The sequence below is a fragment of the Nipponia nippon genome, unplaced genomic scaffold, assembly GCF_047370975.1.
Source record: "Nipponia nippon isolate SJK-2023a ecotype South Korea unplaced genomic scaffold, ASM4737097v1 scaffold_7, whole genome shotgun sequence".
Classification (NCBI taxonomy): domain Eukaryota; kingdom Metazoa; phylum Chordata; class Aves; order Pelecaniformes; family Threskiornithidae; genus Nipponia; species Nipponia nippon.
In genome coordinates, this window is record NW_028262391.1 from 24413928 (window position 1) to 24434967 (window position 21040).

The 21040-nt window shown below is 46.7% G+C and overlaps 2 protein-coding genes across 3 annotated transcripts in view; one reads left to right on the forward strand and one right to left on the reverse strand.

The window, feature by feature from the left end:
- The window catches only part of LOC104023675 (G protein-coupled receptor 35), a 76727-nt gene that overhangs the window by 32924 nt on the left and 22763 nt on the right, over positions 1-21040 (reverse strand). Inside the window, exon 2 of the mRNA XM_087740728.1 lies at positions 2317-2450. The gene's annotated coding sequence lies outside the window, so the exon portion shown is untranslated. The remainder of the gene's footprint in view (positions 1-2316; positions 2451-21040) is intronic.
- LOC104008596 (pinopsin) overlaps positions 1-21040 on the forward strand; it is a 29931-nt gene that overhangs the window by 2096 nt on the left and 6795 nt on the right. For both annotated transcript variants that reach the window (XM_087740719.1, XM_087740720.1), the window contains exons 2-3: positions 1699-2027; positions 17543-17776. In XM_087740719.1, the coding sequence (XP_087596845.1) occupies positions 1699-2027; positions 17543-17776 (563 nt within the window). The remainder of the gene's footprint in view (positions 1-1698; positions 2028-17542; positions 17777-21040) is intronic.

A 21040-nucleotide genomic window follows, 5' to 3' on the forward strand; every position in this document is an offset into this window, starting at 1 on the left:
ATTATTATTCTTGGGTTTTATTATTATTGTTATTATTACTACTGTTCTATTTTTTTACTTTAGTTATTAAACTGTTCTTATCTCAACCCACAAGTTTTCCCCTTTTGCCCTTCCGATTCCCTCCCCCATCCCACCGTTGGGGAGTGAGCGAGCGGCTGCGTGGTGCTTAGTTGCTGGCTGGGGTTAAACCACGATACCAGCTTAGCATTGTGCCCAGGCTGCACACCGCCGCTTTAGGAGACACTCACACCGCTTACACCCACTCTAAAGACACATTTGCAGCAGCGGTTTAGGCGTTTGCTGCTGCCTCTCTCCCCGATAAAGTTACACAGGGTAGCAAGCCACATTTGTGTACGTAAAACCTTTATGTACGAAGGAAAGTTTAAACAGAGTATGTCAGTATTAACCAGCAGCTCCAACTATACCCAGTTGTACCTGCCAGCATCACTTCCAAAATGCAGGCTGGGAGGTGGGGGGGGGGGGGGAAATTACAAACTCTAATATCAGCGTTAGAAATTACAAGCCCCCCTCCCCAGCATTACTATATGCAGAAGAAATCTTTCATTTGCTGCTAAGGTGTTTTCTGGCCCCATTCGTATCTGCTGACAGTACCCCAATTGCAAGAGACCCATAAATGTCTCTGCAAGGGCTCAGGAGCTGCCCGTCCCCCTGCATAGCCGTGCTGAGGCACACCAGGGCACTTGCTGGCACAGCAGGCTTCATGACATTGTTTTAATCTATATTTCTTCGTTACCGCACAGGAATAAATCCGTATGAAAAACCTGGGGGGCCATGTGTCACCGAGGGGGGTTCAGGCTGCTGCACTTTCGAGCTGGCAGAGGCAGAGGGGCACCTCTCATTTTCCACATCTCAGAAGAGGTGCCTTGCTCTGTAAAGAGGGTTTGGATTTTTGCTGACTGTTAAAGTTGTCCTCATGCTTTAGATATGAAAAGCATTGCTTTAATGAGCTGCGATTCTTGCCCTTGGAATCGAGTTAGGTTTCAAACCCGAGCAACAAAGCGCCCGTGTTCCTTACGCTCTTTCTACTTTTTCTGGTCTAACACCGAGAGACGCAGATCTTTATTTTGACTTCGTGGTTTCCTTGGGAGTGACAGACGCTCTGCAAGGAAAGCTCTCCTGGCTCACACCAGGAGTTTTATTGAAGCAGGTTCCTCTGGTGATGCACACCCTCTTCCCACTTTCACAGAACCATCTTTTCTCTCCAACAACTGAAATTTCATACATAAAGTAACTTTTGTTCCTCTGTGTTGTCTGCCCTTGCTCCCATACCCCAGCAGAGGGCTGGGGGGTTTGTGTGAGTCTCCAGCACTCATATGGCTGTATGAAAACATCCAAGAAGTGTGTGGAGGCCATAACGTCTGGGGAGAGGGCAAGGACTGGGAAGGTTGTGTGAGGGGATCAGAGATACATGCAGACAGATGCGCTTAATTATCAGTGCTTATAACAGACTTGCTTTGGCTGGACACACGTTTAAAGACTCCCCACCTTTCGGTGAGTGAGGTCAGGCTCTCAGCACCTCTCGCTCTTAGGGGGACACCTCCAGCCCCAGTCCTTGCTCACTGGGTTTCCAAAGCCACTGCCATCAGCCTCATCTTTAGCTTGAAGTACCACTTCGGGAGATAGCTCAAAGCCTTAATTCAGCCATTTCTGCTAACACAAATGCATGTTTTGATACAGGCATCGTCTCGCTCATCTCCCTGGCTGTACTTTCTTACGAGCGTTACTGCACCATGACGGGAACAACAGAGGCCGATACCACAAACTACAGGAAAACATGGACAGGCATCGTCCTGTCCTGGACGTACTCCTTGGTCTGGACTGCACCCCCCCTTTTTGGCTGGAGCAGTTATGGGCCAGAAGGACCAGGGACAACGTGCTCCGTGAACTGGCATTCAAGGGACGCTAACAACGCATCCTACATCATATGTCTGTTCATCTTTTGCCTTCTAATCCCTTTTGTCATTATTGTTTATTCGTACGGGAAGCTGCTGTGTGCTATAAGGCAGGTAAGTAGATTCCTCAGCTGCCTTTTTACTGCGACCCCAAACCAAGCAGAAACCAGTGACCACCATGTTCCACCATTATAACTCCTCTGCTGTCAGATGTGCTGCCACCCTTGGAAAGTAGCCCTCCTGTGACTGTCCTGGTGACAGGCTCCAGTCTACCAGGGCTTTCGAAGTCACACTCAAGTGTGGGCAGCTGCGAGTCCCTATGACAGCTTCGCAGATGAGGGAAGTTTGCCAGACCACTCAAGATACTCCCGATTACCCCAAATTAAAATTAGGAGGGACTTACCTATCTTGACGAGATTGGTCCTAGGACTTAAATCTGCAGCAAGCCTATGGAGAGGTGAGCATCACCTGCAGGTTCAGCGGCTGTACGATCAGCGGAGGGCATGGGAGCTGTGATTTCAGGAGATCAGTACTTCTCTGAAAGCATAAGAGTGAACCCTGCAAAAAAGGGTGCTAAAAAGAAAAGTCATACATAATCCAGCTCCTGGCAGGATCCAGGCAAAACAAGAAGCTGGACTTTAGCAAATACAAACTGTAAGGCAGTCCTGTGGCGTGAAGCTTACCCCTTGTACACAAAACAAAGCCAATCCATAAATGCCCATGATAAGACATATGTGCTTTTAATAGTGCTAACCCACCAATTGCAGCATTTGGTATGGAACGCTGTCAGGGCTGCCACTGTCAGGCACCTGGAAACGCTGAAGAAAAAGTTTTTGTTTTCTTGTGAATAGCATCTGCATTTAGCCATGAGTCCTAGGGAGTGATGCACCAGCACTGCCTGCTCGTGGCATGGCGACGCTGGGAGAGGACCCACGAGCGTGGCAGCCCCTCTATCAGGGACCAGCCTGCGGGCCGGCAAGGACTGGGCAGGCAAGGACCAGGCAGCTCAGGCCAGGCCACCTGCTCTTCCCTGGCACAAAGTGAGCATTTGCCACCCTACGCAGCCCCACGCTTGGCCCCCGTGCCTCGGGAGCCCACCCTAGGCTGGGCACGAGCTCCACTGTGCTACGAGACCTGGCTTTTTCTCAGCTTGTGCAGCAAGCGCCTGAAAGATAAGAGTGAATTAGATAAAATCACTCTATGAGACACATTTGCAGATGTAAACATTTAACTTAAGCTTATTATTGCTCTGGGACTTTGGGCAGAATTAAATCAAATCAGTGGAGATGTTTGAGTTAATCCTTCTCAGCCTTTCCCAGCCCGTTGTCTCGTTACAAATACCTTTTGTTCCCCCCAGCAAACGCAGTCCTCTTTGGTTGCCCTTTGCTGTGAACAGTGGCTGCTTCTGCACCACCACGGACCTGTCCCCTGTGTGCAGGCAGGCAGCTGGGTCTCACAGGACTCTGTTTTTTCCATCTTTTGAAGCTACAAAAAGTGGTCTAGAGGTGCTGCTTGTTGCAACCCAGTCGCAGCAGTCAAGGCCAGAGTAGGTAGTGCCTGTAGGAGAGGCTGTTTGTCTCCAAAGCTCCTCCATGGGCAAGAAACAGCAAGAAAACCTGGACAGAGAGTTGTTCCCTGCAGGAAAGTTGTACTGTCTGATACGCTGGCAGACAGAGTCTATTTCTGCTGGGGTTGCACCGAGGTGGGAGCACTGAAGGGTGTAAGTTTTCATACTAAATACTCTTCTCACTGATGCATCCATCACATAACAAGTGAATTTTAGGCCTCGGAGATGCTATCTGTCTTCAGGACAGATATGGACACTCTCATCAGGGTGAGCATTAGTATGTCACCGGTTCAGGTGGCAGCAGGACTCAGCAGCTTTAGCAGAGCCCTCTGCAAACCCAGTGAGTGATGGGACCCCTTCAGTGATATGTGAACTGGTCCTCCAGTGACCGCAATGGCATGGAAAGGGGACAGGGCGGTGGCAAGGGGCTATTGGATCCTTTACCAGGGGTGATGAGCATGAAGGTCAGGAGCTGCCTTTCCTGGGCTGTCTGGTCCTGCAGGGACCCCAAAACATGGGAAACATTCTGGGAAATAACATGAAAATTATTCTCAGAAGGGAAAGAGACATTTTTCTGCAGTTTGTGCAAAGTCTGTGCACGCGACGTTGTATTTTTTGCATGACCCTGCAGGACGGGGCTCCTGAAGCCCCAGCATGCCAGAGAAGAGCCGGTTCTCAGGCTCAGCCTCTATCATATCATCATACCCGATTTGCCAGACACACACCTTGGTCTGGATCCGGGTTATCCTTCCACAAAGGGGGGGGTTCCACAAAGAGGGAAAGTCAAAAGCAGATGGTGCTGCTGGACACCCCTGGGCACAGCCGAGCACGGAGGGCTGGGTGCTGCGGAGCTCGTTCCGGACACCGGAGAGCAAGGGGAAGCCAGGAGGCAGTGGTTCTGCAGGGGCAGCGAGCCCCTGGGCTCAGGCAGCGTGCCCATTGCCGACACAGGCTTCTCCCGGCCAGTTGCACTGTCGCTCAGCTTTCCCCACAGCCACAAGGTGCAGAAGCAGCAAAATCCCTGGCATGTGTTAGAAGGAGGAGAAAAAGAGTGAACAGAATAAACTTCACATGCAAGCTAAATATTTAAGGAATCGAACAACAGACATTTGTGCTTTTAGAAGATCTCAAATTATAGGCAATACTCTGTAAGCCTTTTGCCATGCTTTCAACTGCTGCCGTGAATACCTTCCGTTAACTGAGGTTATCTGCACCACTTACAGGAATAAAACTGTACTGGGAGATCAGGATGTTTGGTTTCAGCCAGGCATGAAAAATCATATCATCTTTTCGCTTGACATTTGTATTTTCATGCTCTGTTTTCTGACATGATTGTCATTACAGGAAGATATGCAGGGATGCTTAAAATCTTGGAAATCAGTCCAGGCTCTCACATTCTCCTGTGCTGCTTGCAAGCAGCTGACAGATCCTACCATCTTGCTTCAAGCTCACAGTTTCCTTAAACCTGAAGAAAATTATCAGCACTAAGAGCGGACCCATTGTTGCCCCCAAGTCTCATTTCAGGCTGGCAGGCAATGGCCAGAGGGAAAGGTTTGCTCTGAGCCATTTCAAATGAATACCAAAGGAACTTGAGCATAGTACAGCACGCTGTTGACAATAAATCTGAATACTGAAAACAACCTTTAGAAAATGATGGGTATTTAGGTTCCCAAATACATTGAGCTTTCCTCTTAATTATCTCCCTTCTGAGAAGTCTTTCTGTTTTCGTATCGATTTCATACCTTCCCTGTGAAGCACTGTGCAGGACCCAGGTGAAAGCAAAGGCAGCTGCTTTACCCGGGGGGAGGCTGTTGGGCTGCGAAAGCTCGATGAAGTTGTGCGGCGGCAGACAGCCAGGTGTGAGGGTTTACCTCTCTTTCCTGAGGTTCCTGCATGGGGGGCTTCACCGCAGCACCTCGGTGGGATGGCAAGAGCCGGCTTTGCCTCCCAGGGCCAGTCCCATTCCCATATTGGAGCTGCTAGCGGAAACCTGCCAAATGGGGTTTGCTGCAAAGAGCAAACATGCTTTATAATTGCCTTAGTTTTGCTAGCAGAGTCTCGAGAGCGTGTTATTTCCCCTATAGCTGAGTATGTAGCTTCAGATGAGTACACAGGATCTCATCCACGCTACGTGCCACAGCAGGGAAGCTGTAATCCCTCAGCTCAGATCGAATTAGAAGTTCGCAAAAATGACAGAAATGAAACAGAACCTGGGAGACAGCCAGCAACCACCCCTGAGCAAGCTGTGAGCAACTGAAAAGCAAATCCAACAACCCCTTCTTATTTCCCATAGCCTGGTGTCCTAGGAGGTCCTAGGAGCCCGAGCAGGGTTCGAGGATGTCGGGCTAACCCGATTCAGTGCTCAGGGTGAAGTATGCAGATGGCTGCTCGCAGCTGGGGAAACCCTCTGGGATGTGAAGCTGGGCAGCGCAGGAAAGCTGGATGCGTCCTCCACCCATAGCCCTGTGCTTGTTTGAAAAGCTTGGTCATGTCTATTGTATTACTGCTTCAAAACCATTGTAGCCAGCAGAAACAGTGCGCATGGACAAGACTCTCAAAGACAACTTCAGTGATGCAGACAATTCACAGGCTACCAAAAACAATAGTTTGGGATTTCTTCTAGTACAACTACTTCATAGCCAGCGTCAGGTTCACCCTGAGCTCTTGGATGTCCTGGAGAAGCAAGAGATCTTTATGGCCATTCCTGTTTCACCAGCGTGCCCCAGCCTTATGGGGCATGGGGTGTAAAGGTTCCAAGTACATACCTGCTTGGGTAAACTGTCTCCTCGAACGTGGTCTGCATCCCAAGTCCCCTGTTGGAAATAACCAGCTCACTGAAAGCAGCAAACAGGCAGTGATTCCCCCATTGCATCCATGAAACTTGCAGGAGACAATCATTCTGCTACCAGGTTTCAAAATAGCTGTAGTCAGCACGCGAGACCTTAAAAATGTTTGTTGAAAATAAATGACTTGTTGAGCACAGGGGTTAAAAAGTCATTATTCAGCGTCTTTGACAAGCTCAGCAGATTCCTCTCACATGAATTGTCAGAATGCAAATATAATCGATTCCAGCTTTTATGTCATTATATTACAGTGTGGAATTTTTTTTTTCCTTAATTCACTGACAGGTTACTCTTCTGTCATCAGACAAATTAATCTGAAGTCTTGCCTCCAAATTATTGACCATGGTTCATCCTAGGAGATTAGTACATGGGCTCAATACTCTGCTTTTCCACTTAGACTCCTGCCCTGCGTTGAGTTGCATCAGCATGAACCTACCATAAGTGCAGTGACGCAAAGCTCCTGAGGTTTAAGGGAGGTTTAGCAGCTCTTTCACCTCAGACTCCGAATCTGACCAGTTTCCAGACTTTCAGTTCCCCTTCTTGTCCTACCCTCGGAGCGCCCTCGCTCCAGCAGTAATCGCAGGCAAGGCAGGAAAAGCCAGCATCTGGGCATGGTTTCCATCAGCCCTCTGCCCCTGCGGTCCCTCAAGTGTTATGGAAAGGAAAAAGAAATGCAGCAAGGCATTTGATGCGTTACATATTCATTTCATTATGTTGATTAGTGAGTCCAACAGTTTCTAATGTAGGGGTAATAGTTTTGTGCAGCTTGGGTAGAGGAACGGGGAAAACAGCACTGTTTGCCAGCAATTCCCTTCCACTGGCAAGAAGAGGAAAGGGTAATTACACTGGTCCTCAAGCATTTATCTAGACAATTATTAATGCTGCTTCAGTGCTTACCCAGAACACATTGAGACTGAACTGGGGATGTGAGACAAGCACATTCCCAAAGGCAGGAAGCATTAAAGCTTAAGCACTGAAACACTTCAGATGCCAGATAAGAGAAATCAGTCTTAAGACAGCTGATCCCAGAGGAGCCTGTAGTAACAGTCCCAGTGATTACAAGAAAATCTACCCACACACAAAATAACCAAGGAATTGGTTTTCTTTGCTTCATTTGACTTTGATCCCAGTGAAAACACAACTGTGGGGTGCTTTTATATTTTCCCACTTGAACGGTAGCAGCTCTGCTCATTAGAGCTGCCCATACTTGGTTCATCTCTGCTGCAGGTTCCCCTGCAGTAAGCGCTCCTTCTCCGAGCTGAAGGAGCTCATCCATTAGCAGCAATATCCATGAGCACTGGAAAATCAGACATCTACGTGAACACAAAATACACGTACAATGAGAGCCATAGGCCACATGGTGGCTCTGAAGCAAGGGGCGACACTTCCACCCCTGGGTACTGTGCTTCCCCACAGGACTTGCTTTGAAGGCAGGGCACAGTGACTGTCCTTGGCTTCTCCAAAACGCCAGGGGGGACGTACCTGGTGCTCTGCCACTGTGTTTGCCTGCAGTGGAGATTTGTCCAACAGCACTCACTTACCTGATGAACACACTAAGGATTTTTCTAGTTGAAAACAAAGCAGCTGTGAACCATTTTTTTTTTCCCTCTAGCTCAAATATTTTTCAGCAGGTGCATCAAAAACTCTGAAGTGAAGTGTTCGAGCATTTGCAGTTAGGGAAGCCAAGTTTCGCACAGCACTTTCACCCTGCAGGACAGCAGGGAGCAGCCGTGCCCCGCAGGCTGAGCTGCGCTTTCCTCCTTCCCAGAGCACAGTCACCCGCCAGCGCCAGAAACCACGTTTTCCTCCTCCACTGGCTCTTCGTGATACTCTTGGGTATTGCAGGACTGCGGGGCCAGCCCAGGCTTGCATCCCTTGCTGTGCTACCTACCAGGCAGCATTTCTGTCCATCCTGTTCTCTGCCCCATCATTGCCCTGGGTTTTACCCCACGACCACCTAGCCTGCAGGGAAAATGTGCTGTGGGAAAGAGAAGGGAGAAATCTGCCCCCAGAACTAAGTCATTTTATCACCAGGCAAAACAAAAATTAATGAGAAGGCTCAGCAAATGAGTGAGCCCCCACTTATCTCTTTCTACAGAAGCACCCCTCACAGCAGTCCTTGAAGCACTGGTTAAAATCCCCCTAAGTTAGCATGGCAAATGCAAATTATCTCTCATTAGCAGTTGCCTTGGGAGAACACCCTCTCACCCATCAATCCTCGATCTAATGACTGGTCTTCGAGGCTTGGCAGAGAAAAATATCACAAAATTTCAAGTCTGGGAGTGAGCCTCAGTGCCTCACCCTTACAGGAGGACTGTGACTGACCTCCTCTGCCCCAACAGTAAGCCTGCACCCAAAGGGGCTCCCACTTGCTCTGCGAGCTCAGACAACTACGGGTAGATCTGTAGGGGACTGAAAGGAGAGCGAACACTAACCTGGAGCGCGAAGCCATTTCAAGCCTAATGCAGCTCTACCCCAAACACCACGGGTTCTCCGTGATAGCAGCCAGGTTTCACCCCCAAATGATCAAATACTGTAGAATACAGTATTTATATATACAGAATACTGAAGATACAACAGGCACACCACCGCATCACCAGCTCTCTGAATTCACAGAGAGGGCTCCCTCTTCCCTAGGAGAAGAGGTTTAGCACTGCAAACACTCCACACAGAGGAGCCCAAGAGTCTGCTCTGAGACATCCTGCAATTGCAAGGGTCCCACTTAAGAGTGCACATCAGCATTGAGCTGCTATACAGATGTACTTGGCTATTATCACATACACTAGCATTAATTCCATTAATTTGCTGTTAAAACATACCCACCTTGGAGCACAGCTATTGCCTGTGCTCTTTGGGAGACCGGTGCAGGGTGCCCCGCTCCCCTAGGAGGGGAGGCACTAGGACACCCTTCCTCATGGCTGGCAGCAGCCACCAGGACTGGGCTTTGCTGTGTGCCAGGACTGACCCTGCCAGGCTGGACACCCCAAGGACACTCTGGACAGTCTTGGGTGAACATATCCTGAGGTTCCTATTCTGCTAATATTTGATTTTATATCTAGAAATCACATAATGTTTGAGAAAACCTCCACTCTCAATGAGAAGAATGTGCTATCATTGCAGTCATTACTGATTAAAGCATTAAAGAAAGATGCAGAAGGAGGGGAACCAAACCAGTGTGAATATAAGTAGTACTGAAGTATTTTAATATTCATTCTCACTGACAGATGAGGTGCAGATTAATAACTCCAAAGGACATGCTTCCCTCGAACTATAAATATTTTCTGCTTTACACAGTTAAGCGCCCCAAAGCCTAGAAGCACACCCGCTGTGTTACAGAAAACTCAATAGGAGAAGGACGAGGCAACGCTTAGAACCCAGAAACCTCCCAGCAGTGCTGCACCATGCCCACACTTGGTACTCAAGCTTTTGCAAACATCAACCACGATGAATTATTTTAATATTCTGATATCTAAAATTAATCATTAACCCCTTCTAGTGATTACAAGACCTCTCCTTACAGTTATGGGGCCCTTTATGTCTATAAAGGCAAGTGAGGAACTGAATTTAGATTTGAATTTTAATCTTATAACGTGGTCCACCCTTGTGAGGACAGAGGTGAGTGCGAGAGGATGCCGTGAGCACTTTGAGGGCATGCCCAAGCCACAGAGCTCTCTGCCTTGCACAGCACACGGCCCTTACTATTACTCATCTGGCACCTTCCAAGCCCTCTCAGAGGTGAGAAAAATTACTACAGCAGAGGTGAAAGACATCAGCACAGCAGATGAAAATGGATTTCTTCTCTCTCTCCCCTCTTGCCTCCCTATAAGCTTTGGCAGAGGTCTGCGTTAATATTGGAAACTGCGGCTTCCAGAAAGCAGTCAGTAATGGTGGGGCCAGGTCCCTCTGCCCGCGCAATGAAGGAGGGGCTGTGTGATCCCCTTCCAATGGGACACAGCCTGAGACCACCTTCTTTTGGTTCTGGTCAGCTTTAAGTGCTTTTGGCCAAATTTCCACAGTATCATTCTTGTTAATACACTTACCATAGGAGATTTTCCACAGCCTTCATTTATTGGTAAAAAGGTGATTTGTGGAGGCAAATCTTTGCCTGACTCTTAGAGCTGGGCAGCACTGAGAGCACAGCCCGAGGGTCAAATGTTTTATTTGGACCCGCCAAAAGGGAGCTGTTAGCGTCCCTTCTGTATGAACAGGCAAACTTGGGCTATTCTGGCATAAACCCAGCTCATTAAGGTATATGAACATATACTGCATTTAGGGTTGAAGTTGCATGTTTTTAAATACAATTTGATGCATAAGCATTAGTAGGATTTGGGAGCACAAGATGTTCTGCACATCATGAATGGTTGTAACATTTGTCATCTGGTTCCCTTCCCCTGTAACACAGCCGAGTGAGGTGGAAGTCTCTACAGCACTGCAAAAGCTATGAGATGCTCAGGTCGGGACAAACTGTGCCTCAATAACTGAGGGAGTGAAAGGTAAAACAGCATAGGAAAAAGGCAGGGAAAAAGGAAATGTTTCGCTGGAAAAATAGATCACTTATGTGGACTGTTATCAAGCTTCAATAACAAAAAAATATTCAACGAGTGGAAGATTTCTTTGCATTTTCACCTGCCCTTAGAAGAGAGGGTGCCATCTCTTAGCTGTGTAATTCATAGACATTTGCTCTTGAATCTCTACTTGGGCAAGAAGTGGGCACAGGGGCAGTGTAAGTGAGACCAGAAACCTTGAGCAGGGAAAGCAGAGCACCTCCTAAGTGAATCCAAACACAAGGCTCAGCTCCTCAGGCTACATCTCTTTTGCAAAAAAAGGATGGAATTCTTGTTGAAATTAATTAGTGGTTTGAGGCAAAAGCAATTTCTTACAGATGTTTTATTCCTCCCTGTGCACAAGGTGTTCCATTATCCATAAAATTACAGTTAGTCCCAGGCAAGAAACCAAGTGCCAAGAATGCTGTGGTCACAGAAGAAATGTTCAACTGCTACTGCGAGAGGCTCCACAGTTCTCCACCTGCAGACACTTGCTTCCTTCCTGGAAATCCTGAGGAAGGTTTCCCAACCTTGAGAATAATTGCATTTTTTGCTTCTGAAACTAATACCAACTATTTTAAATCAGTTTCCATCTCTGCTCCCCACTGCTAGCTCAGTTTTCTCAGGCTGCAGCAGGAGCCAGAGGAGCCTCCCAGTTTCACCGAAGGCAGGGCAGGGAAGCTCTGCTTGTCCCTGCAGAAGGTGGTGGTGCATCTTCTGTGACTTTCAGAGGACTGATAAACCTCTTCCATTTCACAGCTTCTACAAGGAATTGCACACACCCAAAGAACTAGCATGCAGAAATCTCAGAGGGGCTTAGTAATTGCCCTCTTGCACATAGGAAAGACCTGGACCCAAACAAGCCCAACCAGCTGGGACCTGCTTAGTTGGCATTGCACAAGGGGCACTAGAAAAGGTTTGCCTTTGACTCAGATGAAGGAATTTGTGTTTTTGTCATCAGGACAATGGTACTGCTAAGCTTCATGATATGTTAATTTTCTAGTTCTAAACCAGGTAAGCAGCACGCTAGGAAATCTGGGAGGCAGAAGTTTCCAAGTGACAAACCAGCACTGTTGCTGCTTTTTGCCTCAAGTCATTTTAAGTCCTGTCTCTAGCTTTACTCTTCCCCATCTCTCCCCGTGCTGTGCTGCAGTCTGACCCGCTGGGTTCAAGACTGTTACTTCAATGTAAAATCTGTTTTGTGGAGTAAAAGCACAAGGTCTGCCAGAAGCAAAGCACTCCTCTCATGGATGAGCATTAAAACGGAAATATAACACAAAGTTGGCAACTTGCTTTTCTCACTCTTGTTTTCATGACAAGGCACTGAACGCCTGGGAATTTTAAGAAAGCCTAAGCTCTGAATCAGAGATTATATGAAAATATTTTTGTTATGAATGTGGGTAACATGTTTCTAGGTTTTATGGTTGCAGTGAGAAGCTTTTAAGCATAATTCACAGACTCAGATGTTAGGAGGGATAGAAAAAACTTCCTTAAAAATGAAATCTAATTTGATCTTGTAACATTTCTGGACATCAGCCATTTATTTTCCTTGATAAACATCAGTATTTCCTCTCCAAGCAAAACTTTTTTTATTATTAGGAGAGACCATGAGCTACTGTTAAACCAGCCACCATATCACTGCCCATTGTTTCAGAGCTTCAAGGTAATTCTCATTAAGCCCCAGCAGTAGCTTCCGAGGCTAACTTCTTTCTTTTCTGTAAGCACCCTGTTGACTTATTGTTTGAAGCTTTCTGCTGGGCTTCCATTTCTTTTTGCTCAGCCTTTGCCAAGCAAGCCTGCGCAGGTAGGCTATTCTCATGCCAAGAGGTCTCATGGACTCTGGACCTCCTGTCCCCACTTGCCAGGCTCCCTTAGCAGCCTGCTTTGTGCACAGGCTACACCTGATGTCATTTTAAGTGCCTCATAGCTCTTTCCAAGCAACACACAGATGTATCGATATGCATGCCCATAGATCTCCTGACCTGAGTTACGAGCATCAACCAAGAACAGACAGCACAGTAACATGTCAAAGGATTGAGAGTTTCCCCTGAAGCATCCAACACATCTACTGCAAACCACAATCTCCATTTATCAGTTCTTAAAAGTAGGGCATAAGCTGATGTGCAGGGACCATCACGAAGTATCACATCCACTTTAGAAGAAATTGGATTGACCTTTAATGTACATGCAACGCAATTTAATTGCAACTTTATTAGGTTATAGTCTGGTTCTCTGGTATGTATTCAAGTTACTGCAGCTACTAATTCTCCAAGGCAGAGTATAACTGGGTATATCTGGTTTCATAGCTCTCAGGCACTATTTCCTGATGAACAGACAGTGATGTCTGAAGGTGGTTCAGCTGCTGCCACAGCTCGGGGGTGTCTGTGCCACCCATTTTAGAGAAATACAGCAGCTTTGCTCATGTAAGCCAGGGGCCTCAGCTGGCGTGCTCAGGCCATCACATACCCAGTTTGGTTGAGGTTTTCTTCCCTCTATCTCCCTTTATTCCAACTTTTCTCAAGGATCATTCTCCTAGTCCCATGAGTGTCCTTGTCAGCTCTCCAAGCTCTAAATACTATGGTGGTTCCACAAAAAACAAGAGAAAATATAGTCAGTCACTCAGCTGAGATTCTCAGGTCATCCTGGGGATTCAGGAATTAATCCCAGCAGAAGCTTCATGGCTAAACCTCCCGGGTGGCCGTGGGTATACTCAGCTGTGCTCTCCCATCCTGGATGTTACTGAGCAATTTCCATATCCATTGCTGAAAACGCATATTTTACTTTCCTAGCAATGTGATGACTCTGTTATTTCTGCACAGTATGTGTCAGCAATACTAACCAGGAATTTGCTGTGTCCACAGTGACCTCTATTTAAACCTGTTCTTATTGTTTGTTGCATTAGTCTCTCATCCATGTCCTTCTCCCATCCATGACATCCAGTGCCACACCACACACAAACACTATTTGTGAGCATTTCCGCTCCTACACTAGGAGGATGGATGTGTAAGTTCCCAATTATGGTAAATGAAAAAAAAAAAAAAAAAAAGGCAAATTAATCACTTTTGCAGGCTGAATTACCATCTAGAGGTGCTTCTCTGTAGTAGAAAACATAAAGTAACTTAGCTATTAAATGATAGATCTCAGCACAGGGACTATCCTTCTCCTGTGTTCAAGGCCATCTCCACCATGGATCCTGTCTAATAGCAGAAGTTAATACAGAGCACAGGCACATCATGGTTTATAATGTCCCAGGCAGAGGGAAACAGGCAGCACAACAAACTCCTGCTGCATCCAACAAACCCCTGAAGTTGTGGGTTGCATTAAGAGAGTGCATATTCCATCAGCTCATATAGAAATGCCTATGTAATGTATGGGATTAAATACTTCATTGACTCCAGTGTTTGGCATCTTTGTGATCAAGCTTCAGCAGAGTTTTAGCTGGAAAGGGCACAGTGAAGACTGTTATGGTAAGCTCTCCGATGAAAAGGACAGCTTACATGCAGAATGATGGGCACAGTAACATTTCCAGTACATTAGCCTTCTTTCTGGTCACGTAAGTTGTCATGGAATGTGACTCCAGCCCATCGGGAAACCATCTTTTCACTACCCAGCAATGTTTCCCAACATCAGCCTTTACTGCCTGCCCATGGCAGGGACTGAATGCTGAACAGAGCCCAGGAGAAACGCGGTCAGGACCTTAACTGGGTATGGCAGATGTTTGCAGAGATTCACAACTATTCCTGACCTTTTTGTTAGTTTTCCATGTAAAAATTAACATGCGAAGCATTTGAAAACATCATTGTAAGAGCAAGATGTGACCAGGGCCTCCAACTGCACTGGAGATAACCCCCCCCAATTCTGCTAACTTGGTACACTGAACCACACGTGCAACACATGGAATGAGTAATACAGAGGCATCATAAATTTTAGAAAACTGAAAAGGTCATTTTTAGGAGAGAGAGAGATTCAATTTCCAGCAAAGAAAACATAAAGCTATAAAAGCACATTTTCTGTGGCTCTTTTCTATACCAAAACCTACAGAAACAGTGAGGGTTTGGGTTTCTTTTTTTTTCTTGCACAGCAGACTGAGGTTTAGATTTTTGACCAAACCAGAAGTGAAGGACACTTTACAGCAGCTCAGTGCACTGCTAAGGTAACCCTGCACTAAATTCCTGTAGCAGCATCACTGCTGTTAGCCCTAAGCCAGAAACAACCTGGGCTGACTTTCCAACCTCTACGGGCCAGCAACTACAGTCAAGCTACCTGGGCCAGACTTGTGGTCTTACTTTCCCTGGAAGTTATCAAGACAAAATTAAACTAAAAGCCCAGAGCACCACTCATCAGCATCACACAGCTCTTTGCTTTTGTCCACCTACACAAGGTGATCCGACGGCAAGTTTGGGCACGGCCCTGGAGTTGTGTGGTATATCCAAGTCATCATCTCCTGCTGATGTGCCAGCAACATTTCAAGGTTGCTGAGTTTCTTCAGTTTTGCAAAAGTTTTCTGCAAGGGCCTTGGATATTAATATCAGGGTCTCAGGTTTCCTTTTCTGACCGGGAAGCCTCGTAATTGAAAGCAAAAATGCTTCAAGGAGGATTACAGAAGTGGGAGGATATTCAAACTTTCTGGTCTCATAGGATGAAAATAATAATTTCCTACTGCTGGCATGGAAATTAAAACCTTTCCTTGCTTACCTGTGAAGCCATTCCCTGCCAGCATCAGTCTGAAAACTGCAAGCTTTTCTTTTTTTTAGGAAACAATAAAATACTCCAAAAGTAAAGAGAGCAATACACGATATAGGTTTGCCTGAGAAGGGTGCGTTGTGCTGGTAGAACATGAACCATCAGAAGTACCCCAACTAGCTTTATGTCAGTGTTCAACCCAGTGACAAAAAGCAGCTGTTTCTCCCCATTTAGCTGTGTGTCACGCTGCATCAGGATATTCAGAAAGAGATGTGGAGACGAAGCTTTACACCAGCTGCCCTGTGACCTGAGCTCTGCTAAAGGTTATTAAATGGGAAATACCTCCAGAGTCCTCCTCTCACACCCAGCCTCAGACCAGGCTGATTTTGGTTTGGAAAACATCCAGAAAACATTTGCCTTCTCTCACCTCACCTGAAGGAAGAGGAAAGGGTTGTGGGGTTGCCTTTTCTAAAATCAATAGAAATCGATAGAAAAAAAGGAGCTTTGGCTTTCCTCAAGGTGCACCACTCGCAAGCCATCACCCAGCACCCGCCCTGGGTGGCTCCTGGCATGGGAGGGCGGACAGGAGGGTCTCAGGAAGGCATAAAGAAACTGGGATTTTGTGTGGGGATAAAGGACCCTGGCAGCCAGCTGCTGATGCCTTTCAGTGCCTCTTCTCGGGAGCCTAAAAATCAAGCGCACATGACACAAAATGCAACTCCTCTTTCATCTCCATCCCTGTACACATGTGCCCCAATCCAGCTGTTTCTACTTCATCACACAGCCTGAGCACCTTGTAAAGTTTCATACAAAGTTGTGGCAGACTTTCAAAAAATCTGAACACAGGGAAGATGTCATACAGAATTCATATCAGCTCCATGAAATACAATATAAGAAAATAAATGTGAGCTTTCTGTCTGAGATGTCTGTGAATAAATCTGAGCTACTGATGCCTGTGGGTGTCTCTGAGTGAAATAGTCACCTCTCACTAATGGAAATATTTTGATTAACAACTTTATTTGCCTAGTGGCAAATACCACTTTTTTTCTTTAAAATCACAGACAAGTGTCATAAAAGATTTCATTTGCACATTAACAGGATATTTATAAAGTACTTGGTATTCGAGTTCCCTCAGCAGGCAATTACAGATATGCTCTACTTCTTGAACAGTTTTGGTTTGGTTTTTTAATTAGGCTCAAGGTGACTTCCAGCACACAAATACATCCCGCTGGATTCCCCATAAAGCTGCTTGTAATAGTTAGTTTCTTGTGTTTACTGCAGCACTTCGCAGTGCAGGCATTACACAACAACCAGTAAAAGGTCCAAACATACTCAAACATTTCAAAACATACTGAAAACTGGGAAACAAGGGTGAGGCATAAGACAGCAGTATTTATATACAGCATGATTTACTTACGAGTATGCATGAGCCCTGAGTCCGGAGAAGGAGCCTGTTGTAAATCAGTTTAATTGAACTGCTGACTTTTCCAGTGGATTCAGCGGAGAAAGTTCTCTCAACCTCTTGTTCTTCATGTTCTTGCCTGTCTCCTGTCCTGCCCCAGTGGTCTCTGGGTACAGAGCATTTCATCCTTGGCTGGGTGCATCACTACTGGTAGGACTCAGACAAGCAGTCCTTCTGGGAGCACTGGGTCCAACTGTCCTCGAGGGCCTGTTAGACCAGGGCAGGTTCCCCCTTCTTCCCTCCTGCCCAAGATACTCACATTAAATGCTGTGATTTAGAGAAAGCTGGAGAAGGCTATTCTAGATGAACAGCGCCATTGCTAATCCTATTCCAACTGTTATGTACGCACTTTGGGTACATAACATACAAACGCTGCCCACGTTGGCCAGCTCTTCTCCAGCCAACAACATTTCAGATGTCACTGCCAGCCCTGCCCCTAGTGTGGCTCTGCTCCAGGAGCTCCCATGCATCATCATCTGCTCCCAGTATGAGCAGTGCTAATAGCATATTTGTGCCTCTGTCCCACCCAGGTGAGTGGCATCAATCAAGGGATGGGTCGGACCCGGGAGCAGCGCATCCTGATCATGGTGGTGGTGATGGTAATTTGCTTTCTCCTTTGCTGGCTGCCATATGCGACTGTGGCACTTTTAGCTACATTTGGGAAACCTGGTCTCATCACCCCTGCAGCCAGCATCATCCCATCCATCCTTGCCAAAAGCAGCACAGTCTACAACCCCATCATCTACATATTTATGAACAAACAGGTCAGTAAAACGTTACCCTTATGTTTAGTCAGATTCAAAGTATGCAAGAAGTAAAGAAATAATGAGGGGAAATAAAGAGTGTATTGGTGACATTACTGAAAAACCATATGAGAGGGAAGCACAGAAAAAGGGCTACAAGGAGCAAATTTAATTGACAAGTCTGGGCTTTTGGAAGTTATATAACCAACTTCCCACATGTCCAAATAGCAACCGATGGGTCCTTCCTTTCCACTACACAATTTGATGAACAGCAAGTTAAATGTGGAGAAGAAATCAATGTTCTGGCAAGCATGAAGGCATCAGACACTGTCTGAAGTTGATTCAGATACATGAAGTCTTGTAAGGACATGAGCCTTTGCTACCCTACGCCATGCGTCAGCATAGCGCATTGCCCACAGTAACTCCTCTTCTTTGCAACATCAACTTTTTCTTCCCTCTTTTACACACACACACCCACACACACCTCCCCCCCAAACCCTTCAGTCCGTTTTCTGTCCTACTCTGTACCTCCTAACAGCTGGTGGGAACCGTGACCAGCGAGGATCTGTCTAAAAACACTGCTGGAGGAGCTGACCCTGGAGCAGGGGACTGCACAGCTTGCTTCAAATCCTTCATTTCCCACCCTCTGCCATGCAGAGAGCCAAAAAATAATGGCAGGAGGATACTAGGCAAGGGGCTGTAGATGTAGCTGGGGCTATACTTCCAGCTAGAGGGCTGGCCTCAGGACTACCATCACCAGATGGTAAAGACAAGACAAAGGCTTGATAATTTCTTTAACATTGTGCCCAGTAAGTGAATAACTGTGATTCACCATATGCTTCCAGCAAGACATGAATTTCTGGCCCTGCCCAGCTCCATGTCAGAATGCATGTCATGTATTGATTCATTCCCTTTGGAAACTTCGTTTAAAAAAATTGCTGTATGCATAACAAATGGTCACTTTTATTCATCCAAAAGGATGAATTTCAGCTCCATCAGAGTCAGCAGGCAGAGCAGCATGTCCTGAGCATCGCTCTCATCTCCACGATGAGCTGTGTGCTGCTGGTGTCAGCGACAGGGTGCCGTGAGCCCTGTTTCAGGGCAGATGTGGCACCTCAGGTCTGATGCTAAAGGCAGGCAAAAGAGACCCCTCTGAGCCGAGCGTGCTGCTGGCTGAGGGGGACTGGGCTCCGTGGTGCTGGCAATCCACCCTGGCACAGCTCACCAGCAACTCCCTGGCTTTGCTGCAATGCCAAGGGGCAACAGAAACCCCCATCTTTAGGTGGCTCGAGAAGGCATTGGAGCTCCCCTGGAAATCTTTCAGTACTTCTACCTTGCTGAAAGGTGCCCATAAATAACACTTCTTTTTCTGGTGAAGATTCAACTAATGCCAGGAGAACGTGAGTTTTAACTATATTCAACACAGAATAGAAGAGATAAATGCTTCACAACACCATGCAGCTGTCAACTCAGCCCAAGAGTACCCACTTTTGCTTCGACCCTACTTTTCTCCCCTTAGAAATTCCAGGAACAGATACCCAGGCACCAGTAGCAGGACTATTTCTCCTCAACTGGGATTTGTTTGCCCTGCCATTTTCAATCTTCGATCCCTCCCAGCCCCTCAAATGAAAACCGTGAGCTGAGGCGAGGTGAAGAATAAAGATGCTGTGCAGATTTGGTGTCATGTTTCTACCCATGCTGCTGCCTGCTTGGGAGGATGCAAGAGCCTTCGCACAGCAGCACGAGGGGAAAGACAGAACCTCCCGCGATGACTTCTGTCTGTTCAACTGCTCTGAAACCCCCTTACTGACCTGAGTTTGCATCCCCTGAAACACACGTAGCATTAGCTCGTGTTTGTTAAGCTAATACACTCCTCAAGTAGATTCTGGCTTGTACAGTCAGGAGGCTGTCAGGATCTAACCTCTGTAGAGAAAAATTGTTCATTATATAAAATAGAGGAGAAGAGAAGAAGTTTTATAAGGCCAACTATCTGCTCTTCTGTCTTCTGCTCTGTGCAAAGATTTGTCTCCTTTCTTTTTCCTGATCCAGTGAAAATGGGCCCTATAACTCCTTCATGCCCCCTACAGTGCTGTTTGTATTTGCTTTTCTTTCCTCCTGCTGCTGCTAACTAGTCCCTAGGGCTCAAAGAGCAGAGCAAGTTCTTTCTTGGTAGGCTTAGTTGTTTTACTTTGTCTGAGAAGTTCCCAGAAATGGCCAAACCAGAAAATATACTCTCCCTTAATCAGCACGCGTGGGATTTCTGCAAATAGCGTCAACTGCACCCAATGCTCCCGGGAGAGGGAAGTTGATGTGTGCAACTCCCCTGCCGGGCTGGAGATAGCTGGGTTTCACCCAAGCCCTTCCCCACACTCCGGGAGGGGGAGGACCATGTGCTGGTCCCAGCTGTAGTCCCACACCCAGCAGGGAGGAAACTCATGATCCAGCGGGGAAAGGTTTCAAAATCACAAAACCTTCCCTTTTACCCTCCCAGTAGGCTACATTTTCTTGTGCAAGCTAAGAAAATGCAATGCAGTTCACAAGAAAAAACGTCAAGGTGATGCACAGCACACAACGGACAGGAGCTGGGGTAGCCCCTTGCACAGGGACAGAGAAGAAAAGCTCAGAAGAGGAGGGGGGATGAACAGAGATCTACAGAGAACAAGCAGAGAGCATCAGAGCTAGTTCTGTCCCTCAACCATCTTCAGTTCCATCGGCCCACTAAGTCAGGCACATTTCACTGATCTTTGCATTTCTAGTATTAGAGCAGGTGGATAATTTGTTTCTCTGAGGTCAGCAAATCCCTCCATTTGAAATGATTTTTGGAAGCTGTTAGGAAGCACAGATAGTAAATCACTCACTGTCTCTTGTAAACAAATGATGATGGTAAAGGATTGACTTGAAGTCTGGCAGTAACTGGGTGTTTTTACTGGGGCATGAGAAACTCCCAGGTAGTAAAAAGTTTCCATGACACTGTCCATCAGCTCTACTCACTGTCACTAACTGCTCGGGGGAGTACGTTGCTTTCTCTGCTCGTGCTCAGCCTCCTGCAGAACTCCCTGACTTCTTCCCTGCAACATGAACAATTCTTTGCCTTCTCCTTTATTATTTATTTTTAAAAATAAATTCTCTCACGAAACTGCCTGGAACATTGAAGAGATATTACCATCCCTTACCAGGAGAAAAGCACCCAAACAGACCAACAGCTGCTAGTGCTTCACTGTGCTTACTACTGTGCTAAATCTTGCTCCTACACCCAGGAGCAGCACCAGCCAGAGCCAAGCTTAT